The sequence below is a fragment of the Centropristis striata genome, chromosome 11 (assembly GCF_030273125.1).
Source record: "Centropristis striata isolate RG_2023a ecotype Rhode Island chromosome 11, C.striata_1.0, whole genome shotgun sequence".
NCBI lineage: Eukaryota > Metazoa > Chordata > Actinopteri > Perciformes > Serranidae > Centropristis > Centropristis striata.
The window spans coordinates 13,078,732-13,093,091 of NC_081527.1; the positions used below are offsets into that span (position 1 = coordinate 13,078,732).

Below are 14,360 nucleotides of genomic sequence, written 5' to 3' on the forward strand. Positions count from 1 at the left end.
GACTGTATATAAATAATGGACGTAGTCACCGTGACGTCACCCATTGGTTTGTGGACTGCCCGTTGGAAGCCTCGAGTTCAGCGTTATACTCGTCGTCATCTTGCGTCGACATCTTGTTTCCCAGGGCCGCAAAATCTCAATATCGCCTAGGGCAGCCAATGGGCTAGAACCGGCCCTGTTGTTTCCGATACGCGGAGCGGACCATAATTGGACTGTGGCGGAGCGCGAGGGATCTGACGACACTGACTACACGCCTCTCTACACCATAGACTGTGTATATATATATATACACCGGCAACCCGACTGAGAGAAGCCGCTGCTAATTCATGTTAGCATTAATTGGAGCATTAACTGGGATGTTAGTTTTGGCTAGCAAAAAAACAAAAACAAAATGTATCTTTCTTACCTCAGAAAACTGAGCAGCGACTCCTTGGAGCGTCTGTTAGTCCAACCAAACACTGAACAAGACATTTTTACTGAACAAAACGTTCAAATAAACTGTCATTAAGTGAAAATACAGTGTGAAAGGGTCAAAGTTATGAGACCAAATCGGTAAACGTCCTCTTTTCTATCTATATAACGTTATATATAACTTTATTGACACGTTTCCATGGATACGCATTGCTCTGCTTCTCTCCTGGTGACGGCTCGCCTTGTTAGTGACCTGTCAATCAAAGCTAGAAACGCCCCAAATCATACGATTCTTTATCTTTTATTTTCTTCTATATGGGGCCATTATTAGAACTACTGACATCAAATTGTCTTGAAGAAGATTTTTTACTAGCGATTGAGACCATAATGTTGTCCCTGAAATTTTTTTCTGAGGTAATAAATCAAGTGAGAACTTTTCAAATTTAGCACTGAAATGAATGGGCAGATTTCTTTTGCAGTCAAACTTAGCACCCCCTACTGGAATTTTTGGTGAATTGCAGGCTTTATGCACTTCCTGGTGGCCTCCATGCTCAGGCACAGAGATTGCCGCCTGGTTTTAAATAGCTGTATAATAGCCTAAATTAAAACCTAACTTACTTAAACCTAAATAGCCTAAAAGTCTCAGATCACTGGAGCATTTGACAACCAGCCAGAAACCCCGCACAAGGACAAGCAAAAAAGGTCTGTGTGTTTGTTTGTGCCTCAGTAGCTGTGTTTCCATTAAAGTCTAATCGAATTAAAGAAAATGTGATGTTTCCATCAACTGGTTTAGAGTGAATAAACAAAGCTGCATAAACATACTTTCGTCAGAAGATGACAGTAATGTATTGCTGTAGGCAAATCCGTCAGTAAACAGTAGAAGAAGTAAAGATTGTGCAATGTGTATTGATCCGATACCCACAGCACAAGTATCGGAATCGGTATCGGGAGGGAAAAAATGGTATCTGAACATCTCTAACGTAAACTCAGGACGGTCTGAATATGATGCAACATTATACTTTAGACATCAGTGGTTTGTCAGATGAACTGTAGGCAGGAAAGACATTTATATAAAACTTTATAGTGTTAAGCAAGCAAGTATTTTTCTTGGCATTGGCATTTGTTTTATATTTCATCTCTCAACATATGAAATATAGGTGGTGAGGCTGCTACAGGGGTGAATATGATATATTTGGAGTATTATACTCCCATAGAGTGTGGAAGGCATTTCCTGAATTTAATACTAAGCCAAGCCACATTACTCTCAGCAGTTTGTTTTAATCTACCACAGGGATCAGGGTGTGGAAGAAAACATTGTTTATCATCCCCTTTCTCCTAAAAATCAATATATGACAATGGGATGAATTACATATTCTGCAATAACAGAGACGGTAGCATCACAGCCTCGGATTACTTCAAATCACACCACGGCTGCAAAATCTTCCTCATTTCTCAAAGACAGGTGAAATGGCACAGAACTAAGAAAAAAAGTCTTCTCAATATAACGATACTAGACGACAGAATTCCCGTTAACAGCTGGTAAAATTTGAGATGGTGAATTTATGTCACGGCTTCCAGAGCAATTACCAGTGTTTCCCCTTCACTTTGCTCCTCTAGGCTACTGTCTAAATAAAGAAATGATGCTTGAGAGGCAAACAGCACCTTGAGAGGTAAACAGTGTAGCTCTTTAATATTGTATGGCGTCTCAGCCTCTTTCTGAGTACCAATATGAGCAATCCTACAGTAGCGTAGTCCAAGCGGGCAGAAAGAAGCAAGAAAGACAAAGGTCAGAGGGTTAACAAGAGGAGTTAGCTGGCCATCTTCTCCCCGATTTGTCTCATCCCCAAGCATCTGTCAGATCCTTTGTGGAGCTGCCATCTTGGACCACTCCACTCACAGCTGATCCCTATTACTGGGAAAGACAGCAGCCTTATTACAGAGGCTGAGGAGCTACTAAGTGAAAGTGTACTTGTGTGTGCGTTTAATTGTGCATGAGGGGAAGGAGGGATGTCAGTGCAAAGGCTATGGGGGGAAAGGGCAGCTGTGGGAGGGAAGGTATGGAGGAGGGAGGCAAGGAAATAACACACACTAATGTCCAATAAAGGCAAACAGCCATTACATCCCTAAGTTGCCAGCCTGAAGCTGCCATAGCTACTAAAAAGAGCACTTTCCTTTCTGATGACAACTCAGAACCATTTTCTGGTCAATTACTTTAAATAAAGTATAATGGGTGAGCAGTCACACGAGGAGCGAGGACAGGAGGGGAGGAGAGAGGATTGATGATGTGTTTTAATGCTAATACATCCCAAACCAATACATCAGTAGTGTGATCAGGGGACTCTTACTCACTTCCATACACTTTCATTCTGGTTATTTCATCTGTGACCCTCTCCTCCCCTCAAATCCTCCTCCTCCTCCTTCTTTCTCTCCACACGGCTTCCTCTGAGGCTCTGGCTATCCTTAACAAAAATGCTCTGTTTTCTCTCACTAAAAATCCTTCTCGTGACATGTAATAAAGTGTAATGATGGTCTAAAACACCACCAATCCTAGCTTTAAAAAGTGAATGGTGACTGATATTCAACACAATGAAACAGTCTTATAAATGACACGTTTATTGATGCAATGTGCTCCAGTTTGACCCATTGCTTTATAAATGTACAATATATTTCAGCTACATTGTCGATGTTGCCAGTGGATCGCATAAATGGAAAAATGAAAGCTGTAAAGTTTTTATTGCCTGTAGAGTTGAATTTACTCATCCAATAATCTGGAAGAGAAAAGCACATTTCTGACTACAGTGTTCTGGTGAAAATAGTAAATTATTTTGTCTCAGGAGAATGTGGAAGGGCTGTTGTTTAATATGTGCCTTCTCGTCTCCTCTCACCTCCGTCCGCCTACCTGTGTGCAAGTCGTGCCATCTTGAAAATAGCTCAGCATACTTTCACACCTGTAGTTCAGTTTATTTGGTCCAAACCAAAAGGAGAAAAAATAGATTATTGCATTTTATGATTGGGTATGGGCAAGGTTCACCAGTTTGTGAAAAACTGCATGGGAAAATAATTCAACCTTTATGAACGCACAACTGCAAGGAATTTAGGATGTTCACCGTCTACAATCCATAACATCATTAAAATCTAATCTGTAAGTAAGAGGCAAGGACAAAATCCAACATTGGATGTTTGAGATGGACTGATGCAAAAAGAAAAAGTGTTTGGTCTGACGAATCCACATTTCAGATTCTTTTTGGAAATCATGGACATGGTGTTCTCCAGGCTTAAAAGGAAAAGGACCGTCCAGATTGTTACCAGCACAAAGTTTAAAAGCCAGCATCTGTGATGATACGGGGTGTGTTAGTGCTCATGGCAGCATGGGTAACTTGCACATCTGTGAAGGCACGATTAATGCTGAAAGGTAAATAGAGGTTTTGGAGCAACATATGCTGCCATCCAGACAATGTCTTTTCCATAGACATCCCTGCTTAGTTTAGCGATACATTGCCAAGTTATTGAAAGCATGTCACACATTACGAAGGAGAAACTTGTTCAGCGAAGATCCTGGGCAGTTAAGCAACTGGAGTTGTATATCAAGCAACAACTACAAAATTTCCTCTGGGGAAACTCTGAGCGATGACATCTTACACTCTGACATGAACATTCCATGCAATACACACCCATTATAATCTCAGAATTTCTCCAAAAATGATCATGGTCATTGAACAGGGATTGATAAAAAGCTATATGACCTATCGAAACGAGGATTAATACACCAATACACAAGACTTGCGTTTACTGTTTAAAGTATAAATGGAGTCTCTAGGTAAAATTATGCAAGAGAAGTAGACGTTTGAAAATCTCCAATTATTTTTTTTTTTCGCTCATTTTTTTTCGGCCGTCCCATTCATTTCAATGCAAAATTTCGGGCAGTTTTTTGTGACGTAAGTCCAAAAATTCGTATTCTGTAGAGAAAAGTAATAGCACACCAATCCCGATCAAACTGCACATTTTGATATATAATTTGTCCTGCAACTCAGAGAGTTCAACTCAGAGAGTTGCAGGTCTAGTAGCGGGAAGAAATTGTGTCCGGAAGAGGAAGAAGAGCCAGTGCTCCGTGCGATGGCCCCGTGGCCCTAATTAGAATGTATTTTGACCTCAAAGCAACGAACAAGGATTCGATGATGTACAAACTGCGAAATGAGAAAGGGTAAGAGTATGTTGCCATAGGAAGGAGCCTGACTGTTTCAAGTACTTCCTTTTTTCCAACTATCAAAACTAATTATTGCACACCAATCTGATGTGCCAGTATGGTGGCACTGTCTTTTCAACTCAATACAATACATTTATTGTCTGCTTGTGAAGAAAATTGACTATAATTACAGAGGAAAAGAGCTACAGAGATATGGGGGTGAGCAATCCACACACAAAGCCTTGGCATTTTAATAGAAATTTAGCAGTTCAGTCGTGGGTTAATTGTGACAGGTAGAGTGAAGAGGACGTTCTTGCCAGGCTTTTTGTTTGGAGGACAGTCGTTTCTTTGATCTGACTGCCTTTGACTTTTCAAAAAACAATGCAGAAAAGTTTATTTAACACAGGAGTCATTTTACAGTCTTGCAAAAAAATGTACAGCTCCTGTCTAATCACACAGAACAGACGGGGGGGGGGGGGGGGGGGGGGTCGACTATACAGAAACTGGTGCTATATATTCTGGTTGTTATTTACCTTAACTACATAAATCCTTGAGAGAACAAAAAAGCAGAAAAAAAATATTCAGAAAAACTACATTTATAGCAAGGCATTAGAAGAGTCTGTGACTACATACAATCAAACTAACCAGCACACGCACACTTACAATACAAAGCAATATGCACACTATGTGCCATCAACTGCAAATAACCCCTCTTCTCAGCCTTGTAGGTGGAAATATTACCTCGGAAAAGGATGTCATTACTGAGTGTAAGTATTCATCTGTACATTTGTACATTAGAATGCACAAAAGCCCAGTCGAGCCCTCGCTGATAAAAAGGATGTTTCATTTTCCGTGTGCAATGACGAATGTTAATCGATTAACAATAATGAGCTCGAAAAACCTTGGTAAGCACCATTATCAGAGTGTGCAAAAACAATGCTGAAATTGCAGAAAGATTAATAGGATTTTTTGCTGACAGGGAACAGAGTTGTAATGGCAAAAGCTGTGGACCATGAATAAAATAAACAGAAAATGTCATTACACCAGAGTAAGTAAAAATTAAAACTCATCTGTTGTGACATGAACTTGATGGGGAATGTTGCTATGCTGACAAGAGAGTTGTGGGTGGTAAAATACTGCTCATTACTTTCGGGACAAACAGAGAGAGAGAGGTATAGAGAGAGACAAAGAGAGGTGAAAAGCAGCGAGGTTGTGTATGAGTACTCAGCAGTCAGGTTGAAAGGTCGGATGAGTATATAGGAAGAGTGAACAGAGGAAGAGGACCGAATGACCCGGAGGGCAACAATACATCAGACTGCAAGTGGAAAGAACAAAGGCAAAGCAGGGGAGTAAATTACAAATTGGAAATTGAGAGTGTGTTATGACACATCCAAATTTATGGATTGGGGGAAAATGCAGTAGGTGACTCAAAACAACCCTACAGTGTAACAGTGTAAATGGCCCCATAAGCCCTATGTGCACAGTTTATGGTGACACACACTAAATTATACTATAGATAACACAAATGAGGTTTTGAACTGCACACTACTTAATATATAAATAACCATGTTTTTTGCTATATACATTTTGGAGCAGTTGGCGCTGCTGCAGAATTTTAGGAAATGTCTGGAAGTCTTAATTGCACAAATCTGCAGAGCGGTCCACTTCACTGAACTCAAACGAGCGGTCGTCTGCTTTCTCTCCACTTTAAGCATGAGCAACTGGCACAGTAACAGGACATCAGTCACTCATGAGAAACAACAGCATATATACAGTACATAATTTTCTCCTCAAGCAAACAGGGACAAAAGCCTTGACCAGCTGCTTTCCCATGAAAACCACACTCACACAGGTCCTGCAGATCAAACTGTGGCCGCCTATCTGCCTTACAACAGCACGGCATGCTGCTGCTTAATTTATATAAAAAATATTTTTGTTCACTTTAACAAACGGGAGAAAACAGCCATAACCTTGTGCTGCTTTAAATTGGGGGTATTTCACAGCAGTAAAAAGTGCAGCTAAAAGGAAATTATTTATTATTATTACCGATTTTTTACCGACCAAAAACTGGCAATTACCAGATAATGGAAACACAGGCCTAAAACACAACATAACCTCCCCATCTGTGCAGTACACAATGAAAGCTGAGGAGCATAAACAAGGTGAGGAGAAAAACATAGCACAACCACAAAAAAGATGGAGGAATTAAGTATGGTTTGTTGTGAAATACAAAAGACCCAGAATTTTATGAAGGAACAGAAATAAACCAGTTTCTCTTATTCCCACTGGGGAATTTTAATTAAACAACAAACATCTCCACACAAGAATATTTCAAAAGAAACGCTGTCAATTTCTCATTACAGGATGTGATTATTCATTTCATGGCTTAAAAACTTTTTGCACTTCAGTGTGGATTCATTAAGTATGTCAGGCACATGATTTTGTGATGTATTCCTTTGCAATTTCAGAAAGTGGATCATTTTTCACAAGAAAATTAAATAAGAAATTAGGAAAAAATTAAACACAATTCCTGTCTAGGTTACTTTGACAGGAAGATATAGTATCTGTTCTGATGTCAAACTAATCTGTTTTTAATTGGACTATAACAGAAATTTTCATTTCTTTTCACGCAACACAACATCACATTATAAATGTTATCTAAGCCCAAGAGGCATAAAGAACCTAATTAGCAGGTGTCTCAGGTAGGCATGTTGGTACATGACAAGATGCTAAGATGGATTTTGCACAAACAATCCATTATACACACAAAGAAACACAATATACAAATATGATACACACACAAACATATATTTGGCAATGTCACCTTAAAACACAGTTCCATTTCATAACTACTGCATCTAAATGATTTATAAATGCAACAGTGGAGGAGACTGAGTACGGGACGGAGAGCAGACGAGGAAGAGAACAAAAGAGGAGACATGAAGGGCAATGGCAGAGGTGAGGACATATTCTCTATAGTGAGGTGAGGCTCAAGACTGGCAGATTTACAAAGGAAGGAGAAGATGAAAATATGAGAGTGATCTGAGAGGAGAAACAGGGATATTTGCCACTGACACACACAAATCCAACCCCTCATATATAATATGCTTCTGCCAGGAGGGGAGAATAAAAGAGATGCAAAGTGTCAGTGACACAGACAGAGACAGGTGGGGTGGTATAGAGAGAGTCCTAGAGGAAGAAAAACAAGAAGATAGACAGAGAGACAGAGATAACACTTCTGACTGATGACTCGTGAAAATTAAAACCTTTCTTCTTGAGGACATGCTTTCATTTTTCCCCCCTGCTATGATTTCTTTCTTCCTGAGCACCGACTGTAGCTTCAGGTACACCAGGTGCATGAGTCTGTATATGCATGTGGACGTGACAGAAGGTTTGAGCAAAGCCACACACACACACTTGTCTGTTTTTTACACATACATACACACACACAGTCTCCTCTTAAGATATTCTTTTGTTGTGATTTGTTTTTCAGTCACACACTGAGTTGCCTTGTAGGCACAGTATTAGAAAACTTAAAAGAATTCCCTTTGGCACGACTTGCCGTAGCACCTGTGATGTTACACTGTGTAGTTTCACTTTGTAGCCTACCTCTCCAATATTCACACAAACCTGTGGTTGTAAAACATCTCTAAAATCATATCTCATGATGGAAAATACATGGCTCTTTCATGATTATTACCGGAGGGAATCAGAAGCAATAAAAAAATCAAATATAAAGCCATTTCAAAGCTTATAGCGAGGCTTTGGACTGACTATACAAAAAACCCACACAGGACAACTTGAAAGGGAGATGAAGGTGATGATTCAATCGGTGTGTGTGTGCATGCACATGTTTCTTATATTTTTCTGCAAATGAAAATGCGTTGTCTTGTTAACGCATTTTATTAGGTGTACAAATACACAGCAGGCTAATAAGTTTGTATTGGAATTATAATTAAAACAGAGCGCAGTGGCGCATGTCTGAATAAGTTCAGGCTTTATCATGAGTCACAACAGACCACGGTCTATTGTTTAATAAAGGACTGCTAGGCCTGTGTACATAGAGACTAGATAACACTTCAATGACACAAGCTCATGGGACACAGCAGAGAGCGCATAACTTCGCTCTGTACATTATTCCTAAGCATTGTTCTATTCAGCTGAACTCTGACTGAGGACAAGCCCAACTGGTAGTTCTGCATGCTTATCTGAAGACTATAAAATATCTCAGTAGAAAAAAAATCCACTAAACCTTTGTAGAAGTTCAGGGACGCTCAGCCTGCTCTTTATTTGCTATTGGATCTGCTCCTGCTGCCAACACTAGGGCTATTTGTTAATGTTTTCACTATGATGTCAGTGAGAGTATACACGCTACATTTAAACAAAAAAATCACTGGGAAAAATGTTATGAGATTTTGCTTAAGAGAAGAAGAGATTTTTAGGAGAAGATGGTAAAACTAATCAAATTAATTACTGTGGGCGACTTCACTCATGTATTTAATAATCAATGGAAACCACTGATTTATCATCCAAATCCAGTTGAATAAAGTGTTTCATGTTTCCTTGGGTCACAAGTACAGAACCCAAGGCTAGGAATTTTGAAGATTAATGTTTTTTTCCTTTTAATGAAATATGAAATACTGAAATACCACTACCTAGGCCCTGTTCTTCAAACATGACTTAACTAAAGGAATGAGTATTAACCTTGCCACTGAGTTAATACACTTGACAACACACTGAGCAACCAGTCAGTAACAACTGGCATTCTGGTGATAGGCGACCTCGCAAATCATGCAATAAAGCCAATTGTCAGTCGTTCTTGTACCAAATCAAATATGGACTGTAACTAGCAGCATTTGCGCCGAAGATGCCAGAAAGAGTGTGGTGGACTGTATAGCCTCCAGAGAGAATTGAGGTGAGTGGACTTTGTTAAGTGGGGTCAATTTCAGGTTAGATGAAGCTGTTTATTCACTGGTATGTCTTCCGCAGGCAACCCACGTAAATAGGTCAATCTTTATGTGAATGACTGGCAGCAACTGGATTCTCAAACTGGAACAGACCTGGTCCAGCTCAGTCTAATCAGTTGTCACGCGCAAATTTGGGATGTCACCCTGATTAAGTTATATTTTTGACTGGTTACGCAGTCTAAGGTAAAAATTATAGAAAATTACAAGCAATAGGCTCAACTGTACAGTGTATGCCCAGCCTAAAGGGGAAACTTTCACCACTGGCTCTGTGTCACTGCAGTAGCTGGTCTCCCTCCGAATGCCAGACTGTTGCTTGTGGCTGAACAACGGGAGCACTGGGCGCTGCAGCATGGAGGGAGACAGGGTGCAGTTTATCTGCATTAAATTCAGTTTCAAAGTGTTATCACTAGGCTGTACCACACTAGGAACAAGCACAATGCTCCAACAGTGTAGTAGAGGGCGAGGGGTGCAAAGAGCTAATGCAAGTACAGTACCTTGAGCCTAATTATGTTATGCCGTCGAGATCTGCTGTGATTAAACACACTGGAAACACTTCTGAAATGGCTATAAAAAAGGATGTTTGTCCTCTTTTGCCCCCTTCTGGTTTCTTCTCTCTCACTCGTTGTCCCCTCTCCAGCACTACCTCAGTCATTTACTCACAACCTGCCACCTGGCGTGGGGGAAAATATGTGTGTCTTTATTAAGAAAGAAGAAAAAGTGTTTACTCTGGTAGTTTTAAAGTACAGGAGTGTCAAAGTGTGTGAATGTGAGCCCAGTGAGAGAACAGGGCAGTGTGTGTGTGTGTGTAAGGGTGTCTCTCAGAAGTCAGCACCGCATGCAATGTTTATCCACCACATATTGAGCAGTGCTGTCCAGAAAGCCCCATCGGGGCCAATGGACCAGCTGGTGTGATACTGGTGTACACACAACCCACACATAAACATTTCTCTCTCTCTCTCTCTCTCTCTGTGTGTGTGTCTCTCTCTCTCTCTCTACTTCTCTCACACACACACACACAACAAACACATTCATTCTCATATTCCCATCACCACACATACATCATCCTATGGCAGCCCTTCCATTTTGCTCTTCTCCTCCACCTTACGCCTCATCAGACATATTATAATTAGCCGTGCTGAGTAATTAACATCCAAATTAGGACATTCATTTGCATATCTACCTTAATTTGCATAAACTTCAAGCAGCACACAGACCTGACGTTCCTCCACACACTTATAAATGCCAGTGCAAAGCACAAGGGTACTCAGTCTTTTTCAACACAACTGCCTGCCCTCACAACTAATGCACACAGCTTTTTTACATAAAGCAAACATGCATTTTTTTTTCTCTTTTATGAAGCTCTAAGGATTACTTCGCCCTTAAAAATGACCATATATGGATAAATGAGACTTGGATTACACTGCATGAGTTGCCTGAGAGTTAGTAAACAGATGTTCTGGTATAGTTTAGCCATTGTTAAACACTTTGTATCACTCAATATTCTCTTTTCATGGAGGCATGCAAGAAAAGCATTTTTTTCTTCAAATATTCAAGGTAACAAGCGTTGAGTAATTGATAAACAAATGGTCATATTGAGGGTAATGTACTCCTTTGGAGAACAAACAGTGCAGATAGTAGAGGAGAGAGGATTTTTGAGAAGGAGGGATGTTGAGAAAAGGTTCAACAGGATCTGGACAGACTAGGAAAGGGAGAGAATATAAATGGGTGTGAGGAGGGGGTGGTAATAGAGGTACCAGGGATAGAGGGAGAATGTGACACTTTCCAGATGAGAAAAGGCAAAGTGAGACAGAAAGAAGACTGCCTCACCATTTATACAACTCACTTAAGCCCATAAAACTTTGGAATTGAATCCAGGGCAGTGGAGAGAGAAAGAGCAGCAGCTCTGGAAATCAGAACGAAGGTTGCTCAAGCTTGGAAGTGAAAAGGAGAATGATGAAACGATTCTCTCTCTCTCTGACATTTGCCCTCTGAATGGCATCAGCTCAACAGAGCAAAGCAACAACCAGTGAAAGAGAAGAGAGAGAAGTAGAAATAGGAAGGGAAACACAAGTCAGAAAGCAGAGGAATGAAAGAGAATAGAAAGGGAATGAATGACAGTAAAGAGGAAAAAGAGCGACAGGATGGGCAGAGCAGTTCCCGCCAGACATTGTTTCACCAGTCATTGCACAGAAGAGGAAAACCTGAGTTATGCTTCTGCGTTCCACATCGCTTTCACGATTTATGTTTCGGCGAGGATAATACAGCTAGACGGCTCTGTTGAAAAGACACCCATAAATCTGATCTTGTTTTCGATTTTTCCCCCCCTCCCTTTCTTTCTCTTTCAGCACCCCCCAAATCCTCTCAGTCTGTGTTCTTTGGCATTCATCTGCTCTGGTCTTTTTCCTGACTACTATTGTAAAAGTATTCAGCAGCAAGCCTTTGTCTCGTGTATATACTGTATTCTGCTGAGGTTGTAAATGCAGGCTCTATACACACACACACACACACACACACACACACACACACACACACACACACACACACACAGACAGACAAACTCATTTTCTGTGTCTCTCTTATACAAGAAGAAAAAATCCAGCCAGCACACAGAGGTCTTAATATATTCCTTTTCAAACAATACAAAGGTTTATGAAATCTTAGGATATTACAATTATTTCTTCGCTGATTCAAAGCCAGCTTTCATAAAATGTTTGATAACATGATATTACAGCCTCCAGAACACAATGCATTGCATTGCTTTGCCAATGTCAACAGAGTATGACAATCAAAGCAGAGTTCACACATCACATTCACCTTTGAAAATTGAATGAGTCATTGAAGTCTCTACAGAACGCAGGCTAAACTCAATATAAACCTAGTTTGCTTTCCCTTTGGCTCCCGGCCATATGGAGGTCTTTCATAAACAGGAAAAAATAATGATAATGTTTGGTTGAGTGCAGACAGCCAGTCAGCCCAGCGCTCTTACTCCAGAGACCCAATTAATACCACTGTAAACCGCCGCTGCCCTTCATAGGCAACAGCAGTCGACGCCGTGTGTCTGTGTAGCTCTGTGTGTGTGTGTGTGTGTGTGTGTGTGTGTGAGAGAGAGAGAGAGAGAGAGAGAAAGAGAGAGAGAGAGAGAGAGGGGGAAAGGGAGAGGAAGAGGGAGAGGGAGAGGGAGAGAGGAAGATGTGAGAGTAGCACAGGATGAGGATATGACTGAATACAACGCCCGACCGTGGCTGCCCTCCCCAAGCAGTAATCGATTATCATCGTTAGAAATCATCTTCAGATCACTGGCCAACCAGCCAATCATGACCAGAAACATAACCGCTGACATCTTCAATAAATGTCTTGTTTATGGTGTTAATCATTTCAAAAGAAACTGGGGCATGTGAGATTGCCTCCAAGACACAATGTTATGTAAAGCAGAGATTCCCAGAAACCTTTAAGGATGACATATGTACTTATGTTCTAATATGTGAATTTCTATAGTTTGTTTGGTGAGCTATGTCTCTCATCAGACCTGCAACAATTAGACAACTAATTGATTAGTTACGGATACAGAAAAATAATAGTCAGCTATTTTGAGTACTTTTAAGTATATTTCATGCAAATATAGCAGAAAAGTATGTTTTCAGTCTCTGAGTATGGAGTTAATGCTCCTCTCTGTCATATTAAATTGAATATGGGTTTTTGACTGGGAATAATACAAGACATTTAAAAACATTTCCCAGGGCTTGAAAAGTGGGATGGTCATTTATAGACTGTATGATTAATTGAGAAAATAATCAGCCGATTAATGGATACTGAAAATAAATACTGAATAAATACTGTACTTTGACTAATACTGAAATGATTAGTCAAAATGTAGTAAATAATTTATAATGCTAAATTACTAATCATGTCCTCATTTAAGTTTCCCATTTGAGTATTCATTCATTCATTTCAGTGAGTATTTGCTGCTTTTCACTGTCTTATGTAATGTATAGCCTAAATGCTTTTATTTTTTTATAATTGGAAAATTGTAATGGTGGATATTCATTTTTTTTTTCTGTCATTTAGTTTAGAGGAAACACTAAATCGAATCACTGCTAATTTAAAAAAAAAAAAATCTTAACTGCAGCCTTTATATCGAGGTTTTCTTTTTTATGTATCAACATATTACACCTAGCGTTACAACAAAGCTGCAACTTCCCAACAAACTGAACACCTGTCCCGCTAGGTGTCCACCAACAGATGAACTTTGAGTAAGTACTCAATAATTCCGAAGAAAATAAACACACACTTAGATTAAGCTACTGAATATTCAGCAGAACTTAGCTAGAAACAGAAAAAAAATACCTAAATGGTGACGAAGTTGTTGGACGGACGGGTGGCGCTCTCGTTACCAACTTGTCCAACTCAAACGCGAAAGAGCAGTCAAACATTTCGCAACCAAAATGAAAATGTCCCCCTTTTTTCTTGTTCATGTTCCTACCTTTTCCGCCGAGAGCGCAGGAGTGGCCCCAAACGAGCCAAAACAGCAAAAAAGGGACTCCGAGTATCTGCATGGTTGTCAAGCAATGTGGGTGATGTTTCCCCGTCCTCTCCTCTTCCGAAATCCTGGTTCACCTCCCAACGCGAGGATGTTTTTAACTGGTCGGGCACGCGAGGGATAGTCCAAAAGGTAGAGCGACATTTACTGTGAACTGTGAGCAAGGAGAGAGAGAGAGCTTCTGACGTGTGAATAGCGTCAATAAAACAAAGCTTCCGTTTGTTAGTTTTCAAAACAAAACAAAACCGATTCTTAATGTTGA

General features: G+C 40.2%; 1 protein-coding gene across 1 annotated transcript in view; it reads right to left on the minus strand.

Annotated features, from left to right (window-relative positions):
* clstn2a (calsyntenin 2a) overlaps nt 1-14,146 on the minus strand; it is a 172,022-nt gene extending 157,876 nt beyond the window's left edge. The window contains exon 1 of the mRNA XM_059344188.1: nt 14,042-14,146. Within this exon, the coding sequence (XP_059200171.1) occupies nt 14,042-14,114 (73 nt within the window). The 5' untranslated portion in view covers nt 14,115-14,146. The remainder of the gene's footprint in view (nt 1-14,041) is intronic.
* Nucleotides 14,147-14,360: the final 214 nt, after the last annotated feature.